The 23,397-nt window shown below is 36.1% G+C and overlaps 4 protein-coding genes across 5 annotated transcripts; 3 read left to right on the top strand and 1 right to left on the bottom strand.

Annotated features, from left to right (window-relative positions):
* Positions 1 to 31: 31 nt before the first annotated feature.
* On the bottom strand, positions 32 to 1,848 carry LOC116129978. Its single transcript, XM_031415717.1, has 2 exons — positions 1,624 to 1,848; positions 32 to 1,146 (listed from the first exon to the last, which is right to left on the bottom strand). Exon 2 carries the CDS (start codon positions 1,133 to 1,135, stop codon positions 383 to 385), a length of 753 nt encoding a protein of 250 aa, XP_031271577.1. The 5' UTR covers positions 1,136 to 1,146; positions 1,624 to 1,848; the 3' UTR covers positions 32 to 382.
* Positions 1,849 to 2,786: 938 nt separating this feature from the next.
* LOC116129985 (calcium-binding protein CML42) lies at positions 2,787 to 4,041 on the top strand. Its single transcript, XM_031415725.1, has one exon. It carries the CDS (start codon positions 3,150 to 3,152, stop codon positions 3,771 to 3,773), a length of 624 nt encoding a protein of 207 aa, XP_031271585.1. The 5' UTR covers positions 2,787 to 3,149; the 3' UTR covers positions 3,774 to 4,041.
* Positions 4,042 to 10,578: 6,537 nt separating this feature from the next.
* LOC116129975 (cytochrome P450 714A1-like) lies at positions 10,579 to 13,743 on the top strand. The gene is made up of 5 exons (XM_031415714.1): positions 10,579 to 10,888; positions 11,943 to 12,169; positions 12,263 to 12,513; positions 12,600 to 13,002; positions 13,096 to 13,743. The coding sequence occupies exons 1-5, from the start codon at positions 10,579 to 10,581 to the stop codon at positions 13,519 to 13,521; spliced, it is 1,617 nt and encodes a 538-aa protein (XP_031271574.1). The 3' UTR covers positions 13,522 to 13,743.
* A 3,726-nt stretch (positions 13,744 to 17,469) lies between these two features.
* On the top strand, positions 17,470 to 23,089 carry LOC116129997 (protein PIN-LIKES 6). Of its 2 annotated transcripts, none has more exons than XM_031415746.1 (11): positions 17,470 to 17,660; positions 17,763 to 17,987; positions 18,082 to 18,161; positions 18,248 to 18,372; positions 19,142 to 19,263; positions 19,592 to 19,786; positions 20,836 to 20,910; positions 21,612 to 21,712; positions 22,019 to 22,071; positions 22,348 to 22,536; positions 22,738 to 23,089. In XM_031415746.1, the coding sequence occupies exons 2-11, from the start codon at positions 17,799 to 17,801 to the stop codon at positions 22,857 to 22,859; spliced, it is 1,251 nt and encodes a 416-aa protein (XP_031271606.1). In that variant the 5' UTR covers positions 17,470 to 17,660; positions 17,763 to 17,798; the 3' UTR covers positions 22,860 to 23,089. The 2 variants fall into 2 exon arrangements, with proteins under 2 accessions (XP_031271606.1, XP_031271605.1); XM_031415745.1 differs by lacking the exon at positions 20,836 to 20,910 and adding an exon at positions 20,121 to 20,195 and having other exon boundaries at positions 17,471 to 17,660.
* The last annotated feature ends 308 nt before the right edge of the window (positions 23,090 to 23,397 follow it).

The raw sequence follows: 23,397 nt of genomic DNA, 5'->3' as shown, positions 1-23,397 counted from the left end.
TGACATAAATGAGCAAACAGTGTGACAGAGAAACCACCATGCAGAAATAATTCTTTGTTACAAAAAATAGAGAAAGGACATCGAAAATGTTCAGAGAAAAAATAACTTGCCAACTTATAAATAAGATTAATATCAACTATACAATGCTAGCACTACGCCGGAAGCTCGGGCAGACAGAACTGTTTTCTCTTGGAACATATTCTCTCATATTCTCCCAGTGCCACAAGTTATAATTTAGAAGAACAAACGTTAGGGTTTAAAAAGTACAACATGATGAAATAAAGCAAAAATTAGTCACTGCTTGCCGCTACGTCATTCTCTGCATCGAAACCTCAAGATTGCACTATTGTCAGCTGTGTCAAAAACTTACAAATCCACTATATCAGAATTCAAGCTTTCTGCATAATCCTAAATCAATCTTCCTTGATTTTGCTGAGGGCTTCACTGGAGCACCAGGGCAAGTTTCAGCAATTCCATTTAGGTGAGGAGCTGGAGGTGTCTTGCAACAGTCAGCATCCCATTCAGTGTTTGAAATTTCAGCTAGGAGGCCCTCAGTCTGCTTTGAAACAATAGCTTCCAAGAGATTATTGTAAACAGATTCAAACATCTCCTCATCTGAAATCGACTCCGTATCATCAACACAAGTCTTATTTTCCATCAAACTGAAAGAAGATTCAAATTTCAGGCAGCGTGCAACACTAGTCCTCATTTGCTCAGCATATTTCTTACAGAGGGGAGCCATTGCCATGTTATCAGGACCAGGAGCAAAGGGGTCGAAGACAACATCTTTGGGTGTTCGGGGGCTGCTATCATCAACACAAGCAACTGGGTCCTCTTTTCTAGCGGTTTTAGCACGGGGGCTGCTATCATCAGCACATGCAACTAGGTCCTCTTTTCTAGCAGTTTTAGCACCAAAACACGGAACTTTGGTAGGTCTCTTCGCCTCAGTCAGCGGAGTATTACAGTCATATGGAGAATCAGCGATCTCTCTATTAGGAACAGGAGTGATAGGCTCTAGAGAAGCTGACCCATTAGACATTGCTGATACTTGAACAACTTCCTTGTTACAAACAACATCCAATTTTTCACAACCTTGGCATTTGTTTGACAGGTCCGCACAAGTTGCAGAGTCCATAATAGAGATAGCTGTTGAAAATGGAAAACAATGGGTAGGTATTAACTAAAACTTTGCAATCCTTAATTTTGAGCAGAAATTATCCTCCAACACCGTGGTTTTGAGGAACAAAACCCTAATAAGGAGTATGAAAAATTAGCAGTTTTGTTTCCTCTGATGCTAAAATCTTCCCACGGAAATGTTAAAAAATTGAACTTTCAGAAGGAAACAAGCAACACACAGAAAAATCCGAAGCAAAACCTAAAAGCTAGAAACCTAAAAAATGAATGCTTTCAACGTTATATAATTAAACCCTTGAGCAATACAAACGAGACATTTCAAGGAAATCCCCGATGCCCAAAAACCTAATAACAACAACAACGTTTTGGAAACAGAGAGCAGTAACTACAGATCCAGGACAACATCAAATGGTAACCGGACTCATTTATGAACAAATTAATCATTAAAAGAAAAAAACAAAAGCCAAAGACAGATTGAAGAATAAATACCCGAGATGAGATTGAGAGAAGCAGAAGTGTGTAGCAGCCGCTGTTAACAATGAGAAAGAGACGAGAGTTCCAACTACAACTTAAACTGAAAACTACTGCAACTGAATAAGAAGAAGAGAGTGGTGAATCTGAAGTTGGGTTATGGCCTACGGGAAGGTTATGTACGCACCAATCCAACTGAACTGGCTTATTTTAATCAAACAAGTCTGGATTTGGACCATTGGATCCCACCTCAACTCAACTGTTCATCTCCCTAATTTCTTATATGGAAAAATGCTTCACACGACACCCACGTGCGTCCGACACGGGATGGAAAGTAAAGCCAGGTGGGCCATACCTACCTACGTTCCAAATATCAATGCGGTCTTCTCCATTCGCTGTATTTCTTTGATTTCTATTTCTAATTTCTAATACGTAATATATACAGTAAACTAATGTTCTCACCTAAGGTTTAGTCAAATATCAAGTTCTCACCTCTAGTTTCATTTATTCTAGATTCTCACATTTAAATTAATACCATTTTTTTAATTTTAACTGTTTATAACAGTAAAGTTATGTTAGCACACTAATATACGTTGATAGTCTTTTAAGTTGAAAATAGACTTATGTTAACAAGAAACGGCTCACGTTAATATCACCCTAACTGTTGGATTTTAGTTTTTTTTTTATCGATCATGAACTCCAAAATAACTTCTGAAACCATCTTTGAACTCTCCACGACCTCCTGTACAAAACCCATACCCCCACTTGTCATCATCACTCACTTTTTCAGCCACTCTCACACTTGCCATCTTGCAATTTTGGGCATATTCTCGATCGTGTTCTGCTCGATTGGAGAGCAACCGACATCATCGGACTACACCAAAAGACTCTTCTTGTGTTGCAGTTTGTGTAGGTATGTTGTTTGGCTGTTTCTGACTTTTTTGTTTGTGGGAAATCAAAACCCGAAGTCGCATCCATGACCTGCTCGATAAAAGGCCTAAGTCAGTTTTTCAGATTCCCACCATTAGTTGAACAGTCATTGACGGTGTTTAATCAAAGGTGGAATCTGGAATAAATGAAAGTAGAGGTGGGAACTGGGAATTTTACTAAACCTTGGGTGGGAACTGGGAATTTTACTAAACCTTGGGTGGGAACATGTTTAATATATATATATTATTATCATCTTCCTATTCCTGACCACTGAACCAAAGATTATGAATCAATGGTCCAGTCAACTAATCACTGCTATTATGAAGAAGTCGTTCGATGCCTAGATCTGGGAAATAAAAGGGCCAGACAAAAAGAAAAGGTCACATGGCTGGCTCTCCTTAAATATTGCACAAACGCTCTTTCCCCGTCAAACGCGTATTGTCCCAATAATTATAGCTGCTTAGTTTTGCCATTCTCATCACCGGTTCCTATCTTATAATTCAGTTTCTTTCCAGACAAACACCGGCATATATATATTTTTTCTCTCTGCGTTCCGATCCCTCCCCCAACTGGGCTCGGCTAGCTGCTTAAACAGCATCAAGATTAACGTACAAATGGAGGAAGTAGCTGCAGCCGCCACCACGGGGGGAAAAGTATGGAACCGAACTTTAAGCAGGAAGACTTCATCTTCATCGTTTCGTCTACGGACATCCCCAAGTCTCAACACTCTCCGTCTCCGTCGTATCTTTGATATTTTTGACAAGAATGGCGATGGTGTGATCACCGTTCAAGAGCTGTATCAAGCCCTTAGCCTTCTGAGTCTAGACGCTGACTTACCCGAGTTAGAATCCATCGTTACTTTGTATGTTGAACCCGGCAACGTCGGACTTACGTTTGAAGGTTTTGTCAGGCTGCACCAATCGTTGGATGACATGTTGTTTGGGTGCAAAGAAGATATTATGGAGGAAAGTGAGAGCACAAGCGCCACGGTCGACGCGAAGATGTCGCAGGAGGAGTCAGATTTATCGGAGGCGTTTAAGGTGTTCGATGAAGACGGAGATGGGTTCATTTCTGCTCGTGAATTGCAAGTGGTTTTGGGGAAACTGGGATTGCCTGAAGGGAATGAGTTTGCAAGAGTTCAACAAATGATCGTGTCGGTTGACCGAAACCATGATGGTCGGGTTGACTTCTTTGAGTTCAAGAACATGATGCAGAGTGTTCTTGTTCGAAGCTCTTGATTGTTGGTTCTCTCTCTCTGTCTCTCTTTCTCTTTTGCTTCGTATAATCGTCGTCGTCGTCTTTGTTGTTGTTGTTGCTGTTGATGGTGCTCTGGTTTTGAGTTTTGTCTAGCGCTCCTTGTCTGTCAGGGATGATGACATGCCTTAGAAGGAGAAATCAAATATTGTTATGTCACTGTCATTAATGGATTCTCTAGCTTAATTTTATAGTTTATATAATTCATAATATGGATGTACACTTGGTGTTTGTCTGTGTTGTTTATGATCATCATCTTTGTCAAACCAATCCTCCATTAAACTACAAGAAACAAACCCAGAAAAGAAAGACGAAGTTCTTGTGCAATATTTTAATGGCTCTGCATATAGATAAGACGCAACTGTTACACACACAAAAAGTTTCATGTAAAGTCTTCTTCACAGCCCAGAAGTCTGCATATCTTTTTCAATTCATTGGAATCAGTCTTCCTATTGGAAAAGTGTTGAGCAGAGATAAGAAAAGCTGCAAAAAATGAAAATTAAGGTTGAGCTTCCAGATTGATTGGGTAAATACTGTTGCACAACCTTTTCAATTCACGGGAATCGGTCTTATAGTTGGAAGATGGGGACGCCGCCTCCCACTTTTGACTTTCCACTTGAGAGTTTTTCAAAGCCATAGCTAAAACTTTTATCTCATCAATCATTTAACAATTATAACCCATGCAAGATCATTAAGAGGAGAATTCGATGATTCTTAACTCTGTAATATAACAATCAATGCTAGGCCATAAATGAACTCTGCATATCAAGCTTATTGCCCCACTTTACAGATGCATACTTTATAACAAATCCGTATATAGCCACTGCATTGAAATGAAGCAATCAGACCTGTTACATTCAGAAAATTTAAGACTATCTGAACTTAGCAGATAAAGCAGCAAGGAAGAAGGAGGTCAATATGAGGCTCAGAGGAGGAAAATATACTGCTCTTTCTGCTGCATACACCAATTTCTGGCACTTCTTTGTTTCGGGTAGTTGAAACAGAGAAGATCATTAACTATGTTCATGAATGCAAACTAATTATGGGTTACTTATCCACCTTAATTATACTTGAAAAGATACATTTTCAATGAGGGGACCTGGCTACCTCGCACTTCTGAATTTTTTAAAACAAAAGGAATATTTAAAACCTTCCATTAGAGAGTTTTCAAGTTTATTTCAATTCCTCATAGCTTTAATTTTATGTTCTTCTCAATCATTTATCAATAATAACCCATTGGTGAGCATAAAAAATAAGCTACACGACCAGGTGGTCTAATGGTAAAAGCGTAAAAGGGTCTAATACGAATTTCTGAATTCGAGTCCTCTTAGATACTAATAGGGATAGTCAATAAGGGGATTTACCCAATTATTCGCTTCAGGCTCCGAAGAATTAGTTGAGATATCTGCAAACATATTATCCATGATTAATTTAATCCCTCAAATTGAGGATGATCAATTGATTAGCTTTGAAGTTAAAAGAAAAATTGTCTTAAAACAATTGAAACAAGATGCTGCAAAACTGGGGTAGAAGACATTTTTCCTGCAGGTCAAGATTAGCCATATATCAGAAGTTTGCTGGCTCCTTACACAAAATGGAGATGGAGCTACCTATACTATTTGTTAGCATAATAAAAGTCATCCCCACTCCCTCATATTCAGGGCTTGATTCGATCGGTTTCACAGTACTCATCTTAATTAGCTTAAGAAATTTTTAACAAATTAGTAATTGGCTGATGTAGATCACCAAATCATGGGTTTCTCTTGTACTGTTGTTACAGACACGATTCCCCTTCTCGGTTCCAGTGCAGTTTATATTAGAATATAAACAAGTTTTTTTGGATTAACTCCCATGGTAGATTGCTTAATAACAATTAAAATTCATCTTTTCCTTCACCACAAGATTCCCACATGCGCCATATGTCATCCATGGGGTAAGCTGTCATCATCTTCAACATTAAAATACTTGAATTAGCAGACAAATTTTCTTCCATTTTTTAAGTCATTGGAGCTTGATTCTTCATGTATAAATGGACACGAGTCCTTGTACTAGTTCTAGTTTGAAGTTTTCTGAATCAAACAGTTAAATTTTTAAGTTTAGCCATGCACATGTATCGATATCCTCTCATCAACAACAAATCTCATCTTATGATTTGGTTTCACTTCTTTTACATATAACAAATCAAAAAGATCCCATCCAAAATATCTGTTTTTTGTCTCTTAATGTAAATATCTCTACCTTCTTCCTCCTATTAATTCGCTTCGTCACTCTGTTTTCTTCATTGAAGTAGTGATAGATAGCTCCATCAATAATATTGAACTATGGAGCAAAGTATCATGAATCGAGATCCGGAACTGGAAGCCAGTTTCTCTTTTAGCGGTCAGGATTTTAGCCCCGCGCTCGCTGCCTTCTCTGATGAGGAGGATGGTAACGATGACCAGTACATCGAGATAGCTCTTGAGCGACCCATGAATGGAGATCATCCTGATGATGGGTCTAATCAGTTGGAATTTTGTATATCGTTTTCATCTTCGGTTCCATTTCTGCAACTCCCCAACTGCGGTTTGGCTCGTGCCGATACCGTGGACAGTATTGGGAGTGTGGACAGTTCCGTTCCTTTTCTACCCAACTGCGGTTTGGCTCGTGCCGATACTGTGGACAGTATCGCGACTGTTGACAGTATCGGAACTGAGTTCTCCGACGCTGTTACAACTCCTGTATCGACGTCGTCCTCATCAACTTCTGCCTCCACTTTGGGCTTTTCTTCCGCGGACACACGACGGAGGACGAGAGAACCTGCTGCAAAAGCTCAAAAGACTATCAAAAGGAGGGTGCAGTTCCTCTCAGTCAATCGCCTACTGAATTCACTGCTGTCAAATCCGGCAGCTTCATCGGAGATAGTGAATAAGAAAGATGCCACTTCTGATCGTGAAAGCTGCAGCAACCACCATGAGTTGGTAGTACAAAGCAGGTAATTCACACAGCCGGCCATGTCCATTTTTTAATATGAATGTATGGTGGTTGCAAAACTGATAGAATTCCGCAAACTTTTTTCGCCATTTTTAATTAAAAGCTTAATTAACTGTTAAAAAATAGACAATATTTTATTAGGGTTTGTCGTTGATGCATGATATTTATAGCAGGAAAGGAACGAAGATTACCAAGACGACAACAACAACGAACGGTGGAATCATAATGAAATTTTTGATCAAGTGTCGATCTATAAATATTCGAACAATATTAACATCATTCATGAAACCGTACCAGTTCATCTATTCTCCAAACCATCAACCCAGTAATACTACCAGTAGCAATGGACGACAGACGGAGAAGATGAAGAGATCACCGAAAGAGAATAATAATAATAATCTTCGAACGAGTCAGAGTTTGAAGAAGCCATTTGACAAATGGTTAGTGCAAAGATCAAAAGCGTTTGATATAAATTTGGATGCAATCAGAGGAGTTCTTGAGGCAATGAGTTCGAGCCTGAGTTGCAGAGATAGAAAACCAAAGAACTCACCAAGTGCGACACAATCCTCCATTCAACAAGGATATGGTTATCCCATTGAGAATAACTCGATTCAAGCCGCCATTGCTCACTGTAAGAGATCATTTGGGCAGACATCCGAGTTTCGTTTTAATTAATCAGTTGAATTTAGTGGGTTAATTTCTATGCATGGGATGGGAGTTTTGCCTTGTAATAATAAGCAGTACCACTTATATTGATTGATATTCCGGTTTCTCGATGATGATCTTGAATAATATTTACCTATTTTCTGATCATATATATATTGGAGTCTCATACCAACCAGGTATGCTCAAACCTACTAGTTTATAAGATGTGGTATTTTTCCCATTTAACAAAACCTTATTGAGTGAGGAGTCAGACCCATCTCAAATTCTATCATAGTATCAGAGTCATGTTCAGTTAAGCTGAGTGCTTGATCAACAGATGAAGAGTTAGAGCCAGCAAGTATCTCCGTCAATAGGCATGGCCCAACATATGGGTTTGACCGTGAGGGAGAGTGTTGGAGTTCCACACCAACTAAGCACACTCAAGCCTACTGGTCTTGATTGTGATGGGGAGTATTGGAGTCCCATATCAACTAGATATGATCAAGCCTACTGATTTATAAGAGAGGGTAATCCTCCCATTTAACAAGTCTTTATTGGGTGAGAAGTGAGGCCCACCTCAAATTCTATCATGGTATTAGAGTCAGGTTTAGTGTTTGATCAGCGGGTGAGGAGTTAGAGCCAGCAACTACCTCCATCAACAGGCATGACCCAACATATGGGCTTGACCGTGAGGGGGAGTATTGGAGTCCCAAACCAACTAGGCACGCTCAAGCCGTGCTTGACCAGCGGGTGAGGAGTTAGAGCTAGCAACTACCTCCATCAACAAGCATGATCCAACATATGAGCTTGACCGTGAGGGAAAGTGTTGAAGTCCCACATCAACTAGGCACCTCAAGCCTACTAGTCTTGACCGTGATGAGAAGTATTGGAGTCTCACACTAACTAGACACAAACAAACTTACTAGTTTATAAGAGGGGGTAATCCTCCCATTTAACAATGCATTATTAGGTGAGGAGTCAGATTCACCTCAAATTCTATCATGGTATCAGAATTAGGTTCAGTTGAGCTGAGTGCTTGACCAGTTGACCAGCGGGTGAGGAGTTAGAGTCAGTAACTACCTCTATCAACAGGCATGACCCAACATATGGACTTGACTGTGAGGGAGAGTGTTGGAGTCCCACACCAACTAGGCATGCTCAAGTCGTGCTTGACCAACGGGTGAGGAGTTAGAGTCAACAACTACTTCCATCAACAGGCATGACCCAACATATGGGCTTGATGTGAAGGGGAGTGTTGGAGTCCCACACCAACTAGGCATGCTTAAGCCTACTGGTTTTGACCGTGAGGGGAGTGTTTGAGTTTCACACCAACTAGATACGCTTAAACCTACTGGTTTATAAGAAGAGGTAATCCTCCAATTTAACAAGACCTTATTAGGTGAGGAGTCTCTCATGCGAGTACTCTTATCCATTGGCATGATAAATAATCAAATATCTCAAAGGAGATATTTAGCCGTATATATACTAGAGGGGTTTAATAAGAAAAATCATATATGATATATACATTATACAATACATTTAGATGAGTGTCAGTTCAAAGATGTTCTTTCGCCATGCACGTACGGTCCATCTTGATTCTGAGGGGCTTGGATCAACATGCATGAAAAGTGTTTTTTGATTTTATTCATATTTTTAAAATTTTTAATTTTGATGCTATTCGTCTCACATGACCGATCTAGTAAGACTCTTGTTTTTTTTTTTTTTTTTTTTAAATATTAAATTAATTAATCTACAATTATCACAAATAGCAATCAATATTCTAAAACCTGGACCGGACTTGACCCGGTCAAGAGGTTGGTTTGCGGGTCATTGGTCGGACTAGGTGGTCAGACTGGTGACATCATAAATATTATTTAAAGTTATAATAATTTGGTAGATATATCTAAAATTTTAAAATTCCAATAAATTTCCAAAATAAATCCATCCAAATCCAAAATCAATAAAATCATAATAATTCAAAATCAAATACAAGAATCAAAACCGAAAACTGTACAAAAGCAAGGTCGTCGGAAGTGAAGTGCGACAGACGGGTGGAGTGACTGAAGTCGCAATCGTGAACGTCTGGAGCGACTTGGAAGTGTGAAGTGATGTGAAAAGAAGGGTGAAAGAGTTAGAGATTGAAATTGAAATTTAGGGATTTTAACTTTGTAATTGAATCGTTCACGTGGTCAGCAAACCGTTGGTTTAACCGCGAGTTGCCACTATCCAACCGGTTCATCCCGATTCAATCTGTCAAAAAAAAAAAAAAAAGGGTTTCAGGATGTTATTGATCGATTATATGTCTAGTTCCAATCAAATGGCCGGTCCAATCGGCTTTCAGAACCCTGATAGCAACTAATTAGGAATTGTCTAGCTGGGATGATGGCTTATATATACCTTACTCGAAAAGCACGTTCGCGCATCCATAATTTATGCATCAATCAATCGCAAATACTTCTATTTACTTAGGTAGAAGCTCATATTCAGAGAGAATTAAGAAATTTATGGAAAAAAAAACAAAAAAAAAAAAAAAATATCATATCAGTCATGTGGATTAATATCTTTAAATTATTTTGTTTATTATGTTCTAGTACAACTAATCAATTAAAATATAAAAAAGTATAATAAAATATCTGCTTTAATATATTCTAATATCATAAACTTTATCGATGAAATATAATTTATCGATGAAATATAATGAGTACAACAGGGTTCAATAAATTATTATGAGTAATACTATACTTACAAAGAAATTTTATAAAAATCTCCATACAAAGTGATGTGATAAAAAATGAATAGAAGAGTGAATTTAATGTGTTTGACCTTTTGTTTTACTCTTTTATTTATTTTTTGTCACCTCATTTTGTATAAAAATCTTTATAAGATTTATTTGAAAGCATAATATTTATAAGATTTATTTGAAAGCATAATATTATTGAATTATTATATCTCACCGCCCAAGCATTTTGGTGAAGAAGATACAGTAAAAAATAATATCTCCTTAACCCTACCTTCAGATCTCAACTTTTACCCCATATAATATTTTAGGGTTGCCCTCAAAACACGCAGCGACTATTAGATTTTACTCTAAGTTCATTCGACACACCCAAGAAACTAGAAAGAGCTTGTTTCAGAAGAGAGAAGAAGAAGAAGAAGATGATGATGATGATGATGATGGTGTGTTGGTGGTCTCTGATGGTAGTGACTGGGGTGTTGTTATTCAGGTTGATACAAGTGTATGAAACGGTGTGGAAGAAGCCCAAAAGGATTCGCTCAACTCTATCAAAGCAAGGGATTGGAGGTCCAACGCCGGCCTTCTTGTATGGGAACGTTAAGGAGATACAAAACATGGAGTCAGAGTCAGTTTTAATGGTTACCAAGTCAGAAGATGAAGATGAAGATGGGAAAACTATTCAAGCAATCTCCCACCATCACTGGGTTCGCTCTACCTTTCCTTATCTCCAGAGATGGACATTCGACTACGGTAACATCACAAATCCCATTTCTTGTTTATTATGAATCTATCCATGATCGATCCTTATGATAAATGAACCCAATTATTGGTGTGTTCAACTGTTCATCAATATTTATTATCTGCAGTAACGTACATGAACATGTTTCGTTAGATTTATGACCTTAGCAGACTAGATACATACAAAAAGGACAATCAAAACAGGACGTTTACACACCACATTACTCATTCTGTCTTATCACACCTAATCAAACCCTGCTGAAGTATTCAAGAAAAATTAACTGGGTTAGTTTCAAATACTAATTATAAGAAAAATGTTAAGTTACAACCCAATCCCACAATCTTCTCTTACAATTCTAACGTTACATCTAAAGCACCAAAGATACTATTAAATACAAACGGTCATTCTAATTATTTCTTATGAAAGAACAACCATTTCTTACGAAGAACAATCATTTTTCTGTTCCTTGTTATGAATGGCTATTAAAAATGATCATTCTTTATTGATAAACGGTTATTCGTTTGGTTATTTTTTCATAAAGAACGGTTATTTTTTCGTAAGAAATAGTGATTCTTGATTGAAAAATAAGTCATTTCGTCGGTCTAATTAAAATCATTTTGATATAACAGCCTTTGACTTAATTGTCACACAAGGAGATTGCAAGAGAAGTCTGTGAAGTTTAGACTATAATCATACACATTTTTTATATATCATTATCATTTTCAGCGTCTGTGACTGTGACTGTGAATACTATTCTTTGCAAGTAAATGAGTGGCCTTCCAGACTGATACTTGGGCAAGTCTACGTTATCTATAAATTTAATGTATGGCTTTGTTTGGTACAACCTCCACAGCTTAACTGTGCATGTGGCAATTACAGAGATGATTCTGCTATCTGTCTGCCGCGCTATATATACATATATTAAATGCTTCTTCATCATGTGGGTGCTATGCTAGCTACTTCAAGTTTATCTGATCAGTAATGACCAGGTTCAGTTTACTCAATGATATATATATATATATATATATGATTTTCATATCAATTTCAAACCCTTTGGATCCACAGGGCCAATGTACATGTTCTCAACGGGGAGCCAGCAGCATCTGTATTTGAGCCAACCGGAGTTAATAAAAGAACTGAAGCTACACAAGTCCTTGGTGTTAGGTAAGCCTTCATATCTATCCAAAGCACTGGAGCCCATGTTGGGCAATGGCATCATTAAGGCTAATGGACACCAATGGGCCCATCAGAGAAGACTTATTGCTCCTGAGTTCTTCCTCCACAAAGTCAAGGTAATCAATTAATACAGTATATCAAAACTATGTCAATCCCCAAAACTTAAAGTGGTAATTGGGATTAGATTTCATTAAACATTTTCGTTTTAGGGCATGATTGGTCTTATGGAGGAATGTACCATGGCAATGGTGAAAACATGGGAGATTCGACTGATTGAAAGCCAGGGAGGAGTTGCAGACCTCATGATTGACCAAGATTTAAGAAGCCTTTCTGCAGATATCATCTCAAGAGCTTGTTTTGGAAGCTCTTACTCTCAAGGGAAAAATATTTTCGCCAAGCTAAGGGTCATGCAAGAAGCCATGTCCAAACCAAGTTTACTCTTTGGACTTCCAAACTTAAAGTATATATGCTCATCAGCTTTATATATACTAGACATATTCTCATATTCATTAATTTATATAGCTAATTTTTTAAATGGTGATTCAGATTCCTTCCAACAAAGAGTAACAGAGAAATATGGAGGTTGAAGAGAGAGGTAGAGGAGTTGATACTGAAGGTGGTCAAAGATCGTCAAGAAGAAAGCCAAAAGGATACTGGTATATATGGAAAAGACCTCTTAGAAATGATACTTGAAAGTGCTGCTACTGACACTGAATTGCAGAAAAGCACACATGATACCCACCGTTTTATAGTAGACAATTGCAAAAACATCTACTTTGCTGGCTATGAAACTACTGCTCTTGCCGCCTCCTGGACCTTGATGCTTCTTGCACTCTATCCTGAATGGCAACAACGTGTTCGAGCCGAGATTGTTCACAACTGGGGTGATAAAAATCTTCATCGAACCTCGGCCTCAATAGACTTGGATAAACTTCGCCAGTTGAAAACGGTATTTCATTTAATCTCATCAATCTAAATTTATCTGTTATTATTATTCGCCCACGCTCCATGCAGCTTCTGAATATTTCATACATGCATACAGCTGACAATGGTGATTCAAGAGAGCCTGCGTCTGTATGCGCCATCACTGGTAGTGGCAAGAGAAGCATTTGCAGATATAAAGTTGGGAAATTTAGTAGTGCCGAAAGGCATACACATATGGAACTCGATCCCGGCGCTGCACCGTGATCCTGAGAACTGGGGTTCTGACGCCAATGAGTTTAAGCCTGACAGATTTGCAGGAGGAATATCTGAAGCCTGCAAATATCCACAAGCTTATGTGCCCTTTGGTTATGGAAGTCGATTATGCGTGGGACAAACCTTTGCATTGATAGAACTGAAGATCATACTCTCCATTCTTGTATCAAACTTCTCCTTCTCCCTCTCTCCGAAATATCGCCACTCTCCAGTGTATAAAATGCTGTTAATGCCACAACATGGAATGAGACTCCTTGTAAAGAAAGTGTAGATAAATTACAAGTATTTCCTCCCATTTCAAGTTAAAAATTACACCATATTCAGAGTACTGCGTTACCTTTTATTTAATCTAGTAAGAGTATGAACCAGGTTGGATCTCAGTGGGCTTTAATGGTCGTTGGTTTTTGGGCTGATGTTAGCCCAGTACATGCATTGTTGGACCTGACCCTAGGTCCACGAAATTTTCATAAATTATACAATAATATACCAATTTTATCCCTATAACTTTCAGATTTTTCTCCAGCTCCCCTCCATTCGTTGATCGATATGACTTATTACATTACGTAATTTTTTTTTACCGCTTATGAGCACCTCAACTAATTTTTCGAGGCCCTGAAGTTGACGGTTGGTTAAATCTCCTCAATAACCACATTTATTAGCAATTTAAGTAGGTCGAACTCAGGACCTCGTGAGTAATATGCTCAAGAGTCTTAGTTGACCGTTAGACCGTTTAATGGTGGTTGACATTAGGTATGTTGATGTTACGATGTGTAGCTTCAATAATTGATGACTTTATTTTTAATAATAAATGTACAAAATTGATTATATAAAAAACGTATCAAGCAATAGTGCAATGCCACCTACTGGATTTTAATAATTAAAATTAAAATAACAATTAATTAATAGTTAAATTGTCTTTAATTAAAATAAATGTCCATGATTGTTCAAATATTTTAATGAATTGGGTGGTAGGATTAGGAATAAGAATAAGCCCACTTTGTTGTATCACAATGATTTAATAAAGAAAATAATTGTGATTAAAATTATTATCAACTTTTTCCACAAAATAATAATAATAAAAGAAGAATATTGGTGTAAGCAAAAGGAAAAAGCAAAAGCATTAATAAGAAAAATAGACACATGTTATCCAGGGCTTACCCAAAGTACACTCGGTGGGGTCAAGTGACCCTACTGAAATTATGAAATTATTAAAAATAGGTATATATTATATAGTAATTAACAATTTTGATCCATTAAAATTTATACATATCCTACAAAAATAATCCATATTTTATTAACTCCACTAAAATATTTCTATATTTTATTGATCTCAGGATTTGAAAATGCCTATTTTTTTTTTTTCACGTTTTCTCTTTTCCTTATTTCCTTTCCCCTTCTCTCGTACTTTCTTTTTCCTTTGATTTGATTAATAAAAAAAAATTACTCATTTGGAGGTCACAAGATAAGATGATCTCTTTTTTGGTTATTTGTTTAAAAATCTCTTGATTATGAAAGAGTATTTTTTGTGATGAAGGTTTTGAAAAAAAATCAACTACAAAATCGAATGAGAAATCAATTATTAAATGATGATTTTATTACATATATTGAGCGATATATTTGATGACATTGTCAATGAAGCAATTATGTAACGTTTTTATATTGAGAGATATATTTGATGATTTTAGTTAAACACCTTCTATAATAAAGTTTTAAAATTCATAAAAATACTCCTACCGACCCACATATTCCCAACAGTCGACATTTAATGAGTGGATAGAAATATTTTTGTCAATTTTAAAACTTTATTATAGAATGTGTTTAACTAAATTAATAAATATAAAGATTAAAAAATAATCTTATCAAATACATTTTTAAATCCAAATCTTATCCTTATAATAATAATAATAATAATAACCCAATTTTTCTGAAAATATTACTTAAAATAATAAAATATTTTATCGGGTGAATGAGGCACGTGGCGATGATCTAGGGATGATGTATTTAAAGACATGTGAGTGCGGAAGGATCGGATCAGCGTGTCTGTGTCAGTGTCACGGACACGGGGGGATATCCCTTTGACATCACATGGTGCCTGGTGGCGTATTGTGATTGGATGGATATTTTTTTGTTGTTGGGGGGAGACCTGTAAGTGAAGGTTGGAGAAGAAGAAGGTTGTCAAAAAAAGTGACGCAATTTCACGTGAAGAACAGCAGCAAAATCAAACAAGCGTGGCCGTGTTGTTTAGCGTCGGTTGAGAGAGGATGAAGAAGCTTCGGCTGTCGCATCGGGGCTTATGCCAATTTCATTTGTCAGTAGGCATCTGCAGCTTTCACACCGAACCCCAACCCCAACCCTAAACCCAATCGAATTCAATTTTTGTTGTTGTTGGCTTGGACAATGAGACAAATAAATCCAAACCCAACCCAACCCAGTTAAGGTTAAACTCCATTTTCTCTTTTCAACACTCATGCCGTAATAAAACTTCCACTTCATGAAAAACTACTAAACCAATCGATTAAAACCCCCGCCCGCCTGGCTCTGATCTGACCTCTCCGACTGTGTCTTTTGTTTTTTTGTTTTTTTTTTTTTTTGTGTTTACAGAGAATTTTTTTAGTCCCTTCAGTTTTACTACTTCCGTCAAGAACGCTTATTACAAAATACTATCATTTCGGTCCTTTGACTGAAACAAATTGTTAGTTGACTTTAAAATATACTAGAGAAAATACACAAACAAAATTTGGATGTTAGTTATACACATAGGTTTGTCTTTGGTACATGAGGAACATCTATCATTTTGTGTAATTACTTTAATTCATTGGGTTTGTAGAGTGTTTCGTGGCCCTAAAGATTATTAGGCGGGTTCAACTGGCGATTGTGTTCGGATACCACATTGATGAAAAGGACCAAAATGTCAGTATCTCAAACAAATGTACTAATAAAAAACCAGAATCTCTCCAAACTTTAACCAAAGTTCCTCATATACATTATTTAAAAGAAAAGTCCATCCATCATTAATGGTGTTATTTACATCATTATTTTTATAAATACATTATTCAAAACAGAAAAAAATTCCAAATGGTTATGCTGTTGTGATTAGGGTGTTAAAAAACGGTTAACCGACTTTTCTAAATAAACGGTTTTTCGGTTTGGAAAAATTCCCGACCAAAACCGAAACGGGGAGGAAAAACCAGTTTTTGGTAATCAGTTTTGAACCGATTTTCCTTTTTTTTTTTTTTGATAAAACTTATTTTTAAAATATTTTCCTAAATTAAATTGTAAATATAAACAATACATATCCAAATAAAAATTAAACACATACATATCCATTGACCACTACTAACAAACATAAAAATTGATACAAATAAAAGTTAGAAATGAAATTATTTTTTATTAATATATAATATAATATATATATTTGTAAAGCCGATTCAAAAAACCAGTTTTGGGTTAACCCTTTTTTTTTTTTCTCGAATTGGTAACTAAATTTGAAATTCGGTTTTTAAAATTTTTTAAACCGGAACTAAACTGTTCTTTTTTATTAACCCGTTTTTACATTTTTTTTGAACAACCAGTTGTGATGGTAACACCTGCATCTAACTTCTACCTTCCCTTCTGACTTCAAGATCGAGCTTTGCCTTAACCACTCTTCCTCATAATAGAACAGCCGGTAGGGCCAATCTCAGCCTGGCATTATTCAACAATAGACCAGCTGTCCTCCACCAATCCAATAAATTATTATTCATGAAAAATGAAAACGGAAAGGTTGCACACCTGTATACGAACAACGTGATAAAATCTTGATCGTTGATGAATATTAACAATTAATATTCATCAACGATCAAGATTTTATCACGTTATTCAATACTTAGATTCGATACGAAACCTTCAATAATTGTAATATTATTCATTATTCATTTATCCAGTAATTAATTTCTTTCCCTCTGTGTAATTTTGGCGGTAACTGATCCTCCCAACTATCAGAAGTAAATAAATAAACGAGTTAAAAGTTAAAACCACTAGGAAACCAGGGGTCCACAAAATTTTGTCGTTTAATAAAAAATGAAAAAGACCAAAAAGTGGAGGGATTGGGCAGACGAGGAAGTTTCCGTTAGTACGGAATAACAGACAGTTAAGGGTAAATTCGAGAGTTAATAAATGTAAATTTAATTTTATTTGATTGTAACCAAGTAACAAACTTTCCCAAGATTCTTAATTTTATTTAAATAAATAAAATACTAATTATAAATAAATTGAATAGGCGTCCAGTGCTTCTCTTCTGTTCTAATTCTTGAAGCATCTGGTTTTGTTACGGAATTAGATATTGACTGAAGTTTCGAAAATTCTGTTACGTGTATGAATCCACATCTTTTGTTTCGAGTTTGGTTCCAGATTCATATCTGAACCGTCAAGGTTGTGCTTCTTTTCGACCGACTTTGATTTGTGGTTTTTAATATTATTATTATTATTATTATTATTATTATTTATGTGATTGAATTTTTTGTGTTTGATTAGAGGGCAGAGGATTGGTGGTGGAAGAGGAGGAGGAAGATGGAGCGGTGGTTACCGAGAATGTTGATGGAAAATGAAAGAGGACTTGCGGGAGAATCTTTGCTTTCCACTATAAAGATTGCTGTTATGCCGATTGCTAAAGTTTTTACTATGTGCTTTTTAGGATTTCTTATGGCTTCTAAGTATGTTAATATCTTGCCTGCTTCTGGGAGAAAGCTTTTGAATGGGGTGAGTTTATTTATTTATTTATTTTTTTTTCAATTCTATCTGAATTATTCTGTTTTAGTGTGTTGCAATTGTGTTCTGTTTTTTGTTAATGCAGTTGGTTTTTTCGCTTTTGCTTCCTTGCTTGATTTTTTCGCAACTTGGACAAGCTATTACCCTTAAGAAAATGCTTGAGTGGTAAGTTTCTTTGTTATGATTGTATGATTTAGCATTCAGCTGAATATGTTAAGGTTGGATTTTTATTTGCGTGTATTCTGTTTCAGGTGGTTTATTCCTGTGAATGTCGTCCTTGGTAGCATTTCGGGATCGCTAATTGGATTAGCTATTGCTTACATAGTGCGTCCGCCGTATCCCTTCTTCAAGTTTACAATAGTACAGATTGGAATTGGTGAGCTGAATTCATATTCAAGATTTAGCTTATTTTTATATTAATTTTGACACTGCTTAAGTGATTCTAAAAAACATACAATAAAATCTCACTTTTATTAGGTTTTAACCTGAGGTTACACTTTAAAGATCCTGGAAGATGGGATGATATCATCTACTATAGATATAAACAAAGAGAAGTATCTGTTTGCTGAAATTACTATTTACTATATGCAGCAAGTTTCTTTCTCTTTACTCTTGTAACTTTCTCCTAACTCGTGATAATGCTGTCTATAGGTGAAGAAATCTAACATAGAGTATATATATGCTGTTTGAAAATTGTTTAGGAGCATGCAAGTGGTTATATTAGATCTTAGTTTGAAATTAAAAAACCACTGATCATGGGCTTATAGCAGATGCCTCCAACTCAATTTGGACCTAATTGTTTTTTGCTTTGAGAGAGCTAAAACTTGCTAAATGCTTAGGAATGAGCAGCTTTAACTTCATTTAGTTATCATGTTAGACAGTGCAGTCCTCACGTTTTGTTGTAGCATATAGGTATAATGCTAAATGTTTAGTATATCATATAGGTACATGTTTGGTGTCAACCATTGCACATAATATAATACTACCGTTACTATAATATCTTTTTAGTTAGATACAGTCCTAAACACTAACTAAACCATTATAATTTGTCATGCTGGGTTCAAACAACAGCTGCAGTATGATTTCTTTGGTTTGGTCCTTTGTATCTCTTTCATAATATGGTTGTTGATGTTGATAAATGACAGGAAACATCGGTAACGTGCCACTTGTTCTGCTTGCTGCTTTATGTAGAGACCAGTCCAACCCTTTTGGTGACACAGAGACATGTCAAACAGATGGGACTGCTTATATTTCTTTTGGACAGTGGGTATGTTTGGACATGTAACTTTGTAATCACTGCTTATGTTGGATTTACTAGATCTGCTCAATTTTTTCTTGTTATACACCGGTGTGTACATATCTGTTCACAAATATGGGATTTGGATGCATTGTTTTTTGTTGTGACTTGCAAATGGTGCATGGTCCAATGAGTCAATGCTTGTTCTTGGTGTTACAGAATTGAATTTTCGTTGGACTTTTCTTGGTTAGTGATGTATTTATGGTTTTGTCTGTTTCCCCATGCATCCTTGTATCTTAGGCTTTCTTTGTTATATTCACCGACATCATGTAATTGAGTTCCAATGTATGCATTTTAGGTTGGTGCAATCATCCTGTACACATACGTATTCCAGATGTTGGCGCCTCCTCCTGAAGGTACCTTTTATCCCGAGGAAGCAGCTAACCTTCCCATCAAGAACACTCCAAAGGATGCCACAAATGAGCCTGAGCAGGTTCCATTGCTGAACCAGGAGTTAGTACCATCAGATCTGGATACTCCAAAGAGAGGAAAGGTGATAATTTTAACTTGATGTATTCAGCTTTCTCCTTTTCTCTGGCTTAATTATTTTTTACAATTTTGCTAGTCATGAACAATTGGTGTCAATGAAATGATATCATAATTTCGTCCTCTCAGTATGATCAGTTTTTGGATCTCATTGTCATGAGAGATGTTACTACTTTTGCAATATAAAACCAACAATTGACATTTGTGTTAAATTTTTTCCGGAAAGAAGCTTTTGTTTACTAAATATTTGGAAAATTTTCAGTCAATTTTGATGCTCAACTGGTTTTTTTTTTTTTTTTTTTTTTCCCCTCCATGATCAACTATTGTTTCTGTTTATGCAGATTGCAGAGTTTTTTTCTTGGATATACGAGAAGTTGAAGCTGAAGCAAGTCCTTCAACCCCCAATCATTGCTTCTGTAAGTTCTACTTCATCTGTTTAGTAATCTTTGGAACTCACGCATCTTTGTTTAGTGGCATGTTACCGTACTTGGTCTTAATAGTAGGTCCTCTTAATGCCTTGAAACCTTTAATCTACAACAGAATTATTTTTTTTTATAAATAATACGGTGCAAATAAAACATATTATACAGTTTTGTTCTGTTGTCAACTGTAGCTTGGATCATTTGTTCAAATAGAAGATAAAAATATTCACAAGAGAAAAAATTTCTGGTAATGGTTGGTAAAGTCTCCTGTTGTTATTTCCAATCATCAAATATGCATCTATAGCCCACAGGTATAAAGATGTCAACTTTATGAGATAGTGCCTAGACTTCTTGATATTGAACTGGCTTAATCTATAAGCTATTGTAGTTTAGTAAAACGGTAGTAGCCTGGGTTCGGGTAGTTTTTCAATGAATTTGCTTTTCAATGTCCGTAGAAGAGCTCAACTATCCTAGTCATGAGCTGAGTCACCTGATCTGGTGTTAATAAAAAACACACTTCAGTAAACTCCTGGCAATTTGAAGGTTCTTGGATGAGAATGCTTGTTCACAGAATGATCTGTTAATATTTCTAATCTGACCATATTAGTAAGATTTACTTNTTTTGTTTATGCAGATTGCAGAGTTTTTTTCTTGGATATACGAGAAGTTGAAGCTGAAGCAAGTCCTTCAACCCCCAATCATTGCTTCTGTAAGTTCTACTTCATCTGTTTAGTAATCTTTGGAACTCACGCATCTTTGTTTAGTGGCATATTACCGTACTTTGTCTTAATAGTAGCTCCTCTTAATGCCTTGAAACCTTTAATCTACAACAGAATTATTTTTTATATAAATAATACGGTGCAAATAAAACATATTATACAGTTTTGTTCCTTTGTCAACTGTAGCTTGGATCATTTGTTCAAATAGAAGATAAAAATATTCACAAGAGAAAAAATTTCTGGTAATGGTTGGTAAAGTCTCCTGTTGTTATTTCCAATCATCAAATATGCATCTATAGCCCACAGGTATAAAGATGTCAACTTTATGAGATAGTGCCTAGACTTCTTGATATTGAACTGGCTTAATCTATAAGCTATTGTAGTTTAGTAAAACGGTAGTAGCCTGGGTTCGGGTAGTTTTTCAATGAATTTGCTTTTCAATGTTTGTAGAAGAGCTCAACTATCCTAGTCATGAGCTGAGTCACCTGATCTGGTGTTAATAAAAAACACACTTCAGTAAACTCCTGGCAATTTGAAGGTTCTTGGATGAGAATGCTTGTTCACAGAATGATCTGTTAATATTTCTAATCTGACCATATTAGTAAGATTTACTTGAGAACTGATGTTTTTGTTGAACAAAGTGAACATCTGATCTCTTTTTTTCTAATTGCTTTGCTTTTTTTTGCTGCAGATCCTAGCCATGGTAATTGGTACGACACCATTTCTTAAGAAGTTGATATTTACAAGTGATGCTCCACTTTTCTTCTTTACAGACAGCTGTATTATTCTTGGGTATGCTTATTTGCTTCTTACACTTTAAAAATGCTTTTTTGTTTCTGATACCTCTCTTCTACACATATTTTGCTGTTTATTTTCTCTATCTACTGGTGTGTTGGTATGTGCTGAGAATCTGCTCCAGATGCTTTTAAATAGCAGTTTCAAATGTTTTGATGACAGTTACGATTTGATAGGTTAAAAAGAGTACTACCTTATTGCCAATGGAACTTGAAAGAATTATGTTATTGTTTCAATTTTGTTTCATATATTCACTTTCATATGCATTTTTTATAATTTTCTACTTTTGCTTTTGATTATCAGGGAAGCCATGATTCCATGCATTTTGTTGGCATTAGGAGGCAACCTTGTAGATGGTAAGTGATTTTCCTTAAAAAGTTATCTTTTCTACTTTACTGCTGTGATTTCTTTGTGTCTATACATATGGAGATTGAATTGCACATTTGGACTTGAGAATCTTATATTTGAATAATATCAGCTTTATAAATTTAAGAAAGTAAAAACTTATAATGTCTATTTTTGTATCTGTGAATGTACAGATGCGCACATCTTCTTTCATTAAGTTACTGATTAGTTTGATCAATGTTCCAACTTTAAATTAATGATGCAACTTTTCTTTGTTATGCTTGCAGGACCAGGAAGTTCAAAACTTGGATTCAGGACAACTGCTGCTATTATTTTTGGACGATTGGTTTTGGTGCCTCCTGCAGGACTTGGCATTGTCATGTTGGCTGATAAGCTTGGCTTCCTCCCTGCTGGAGATAAGATGTTCCGATTCGTCCTACTCCTTCAGCATTCAATGCCCACATCAGTCCTTGCTGGTAAACATCCAGTAACTACTCCTAGATTTATCATGTTTAAAATATTACAAACTTAAAGCAAAGGACATAACACAGAAAAGCTGCTAAATGATACAATCCTAATAAATCTCAAAACTAATGGTTGATATTAGGCTGCACAAATTCTGTTTGTAGTTTTTCTATCTTGTATCGTTTTCTTCATAACCTTTTCGTTGCCCACAGGTGCCGTTGCCAATTTAAGGGGTTGCGGAAGGGAGGCAGCTGCTGTCTTATTCTGGGTTCATATTTTTGCTGTTTTCTCAATGGCTGCATGGATTGTCCTCTTTCTCAACATACTCTTCTAAAAACTGGCATCAAATTGATGCTCTACTAGGCCTAGGGATTCTTCTTTATTCCCTGTTCATCATTGTTAATAGCCTAGAAATTTTTAGTTGGTTGGGAAGAGGTGGCAACAATATGTCGCCCATATATCGGTACATTAAGGTGCATTTGTAATCTATTAAGCAATATTGTAAGGCGATCGACCTTTTCTTTCTTTGATTTAGTAATGTTCATTTCATTTTTAATTCATCAACTAACTTTGTTCTTTCTCTCAAAGTTTTGAACTAAGTATCCTCCATTTCTTATTTTGATTGCTTTTTCAAGGAATGATGCAGGTCTCCTTTCTAATCCAATACAATATTCATATCTTAATGTCACTTAAAAGAAGAATCAATCAGAATAACAGAGAAGCAAATTTTACAGAAAAAGATATCCCAATATCCCATAAAGGTTGATATTCCTAATAAGGTAATACTATACTTACAATCCAATCTCATAAACTTTCTCTCACAATTCCAACGTGACAGTTCACAATTGATCAACTCACAAATAGATTTCGAC

This window comes from Pistacia vera, unplaced genomic scaffold (genome assembly GCF_008641045.1).
Source record: "Pistacia vera cultivar Batoury unplaced genomic scaffold, PisVer_v2 Contig216, whole genome shotgun sequence".
Taxonomy (NCBI): domain Eukaryota; kingdom Viridiplantae; phylum Streptophyta; class Magnoliopsida; order Sapindales; family Anacardiaceae; genus Pistacia; species Pistacia vera.
Note: the sequence above shows the minus strand (reverse complement) of the source record. Positions and strands in the feature narration are given on the sequence as shown.

Excerpts from the sequence above, each read along its gene's own strand:
- LOC116129978 (XM_031415717.1), bottom strand. The coding sequence starts at position 1,135 with ATGGACTCTGCAACTTGTGCGGACCTGTCAAACAAATGCCAAGGTTGT.
- LOC116129985 (XM_031415725.1), top strand. The coding sequence starts at position 3,150 with ATGGAGGAAGTAGCTGCAGCCGCCACCACGGGGGGAAAAGTATGGAAC.
- LOC116129975 (XM_031415714.1), top strand. The coding sequence starts at position 10,579 with ATGGTGTGTTGGTGGTCTCTGATGGTAGTGACTGGGGTGTTGTTATTC. Across the intron at positions 10,889-11,942 it reads GAGATGGACATTCGACTACG|GGCCAATGTACATGTTCTCA; the intron begins GTAACATCACAA and ends TTGGATCCACAG. Across the intron at positions 13,003-13,095 it reads AACTTCGCCAGTTGAAAACG|CTGACAATGGTGATTCAAGA; the intron begins GTATTTCATTTA and ends ACATGCATACAG.
- LOC116129997 (XM_031415746.1), top strand. The coding sequence starts at position 17,799 with ATGGAGCGGTGGTTACCGAGAATGTTGATGGAAAATGAAAGAGGACTT. Across the intron at positions 17,988-18,081 it reads GGAGAAAGCTTTTGAATGGG|TTGGTTTTTTCGCTTTTGCT; the intron begins GTGAGTTTATTT and ends TTGTTAATGCAG. Across the intron at positions 19,787-20,835 it reads ATACTCCAAAGAGAGGAAAG|ATTGCAGAGTTTTTTTCTTG; the intron begins GTGATAATTTTA and ends TTGTTTATGCAG.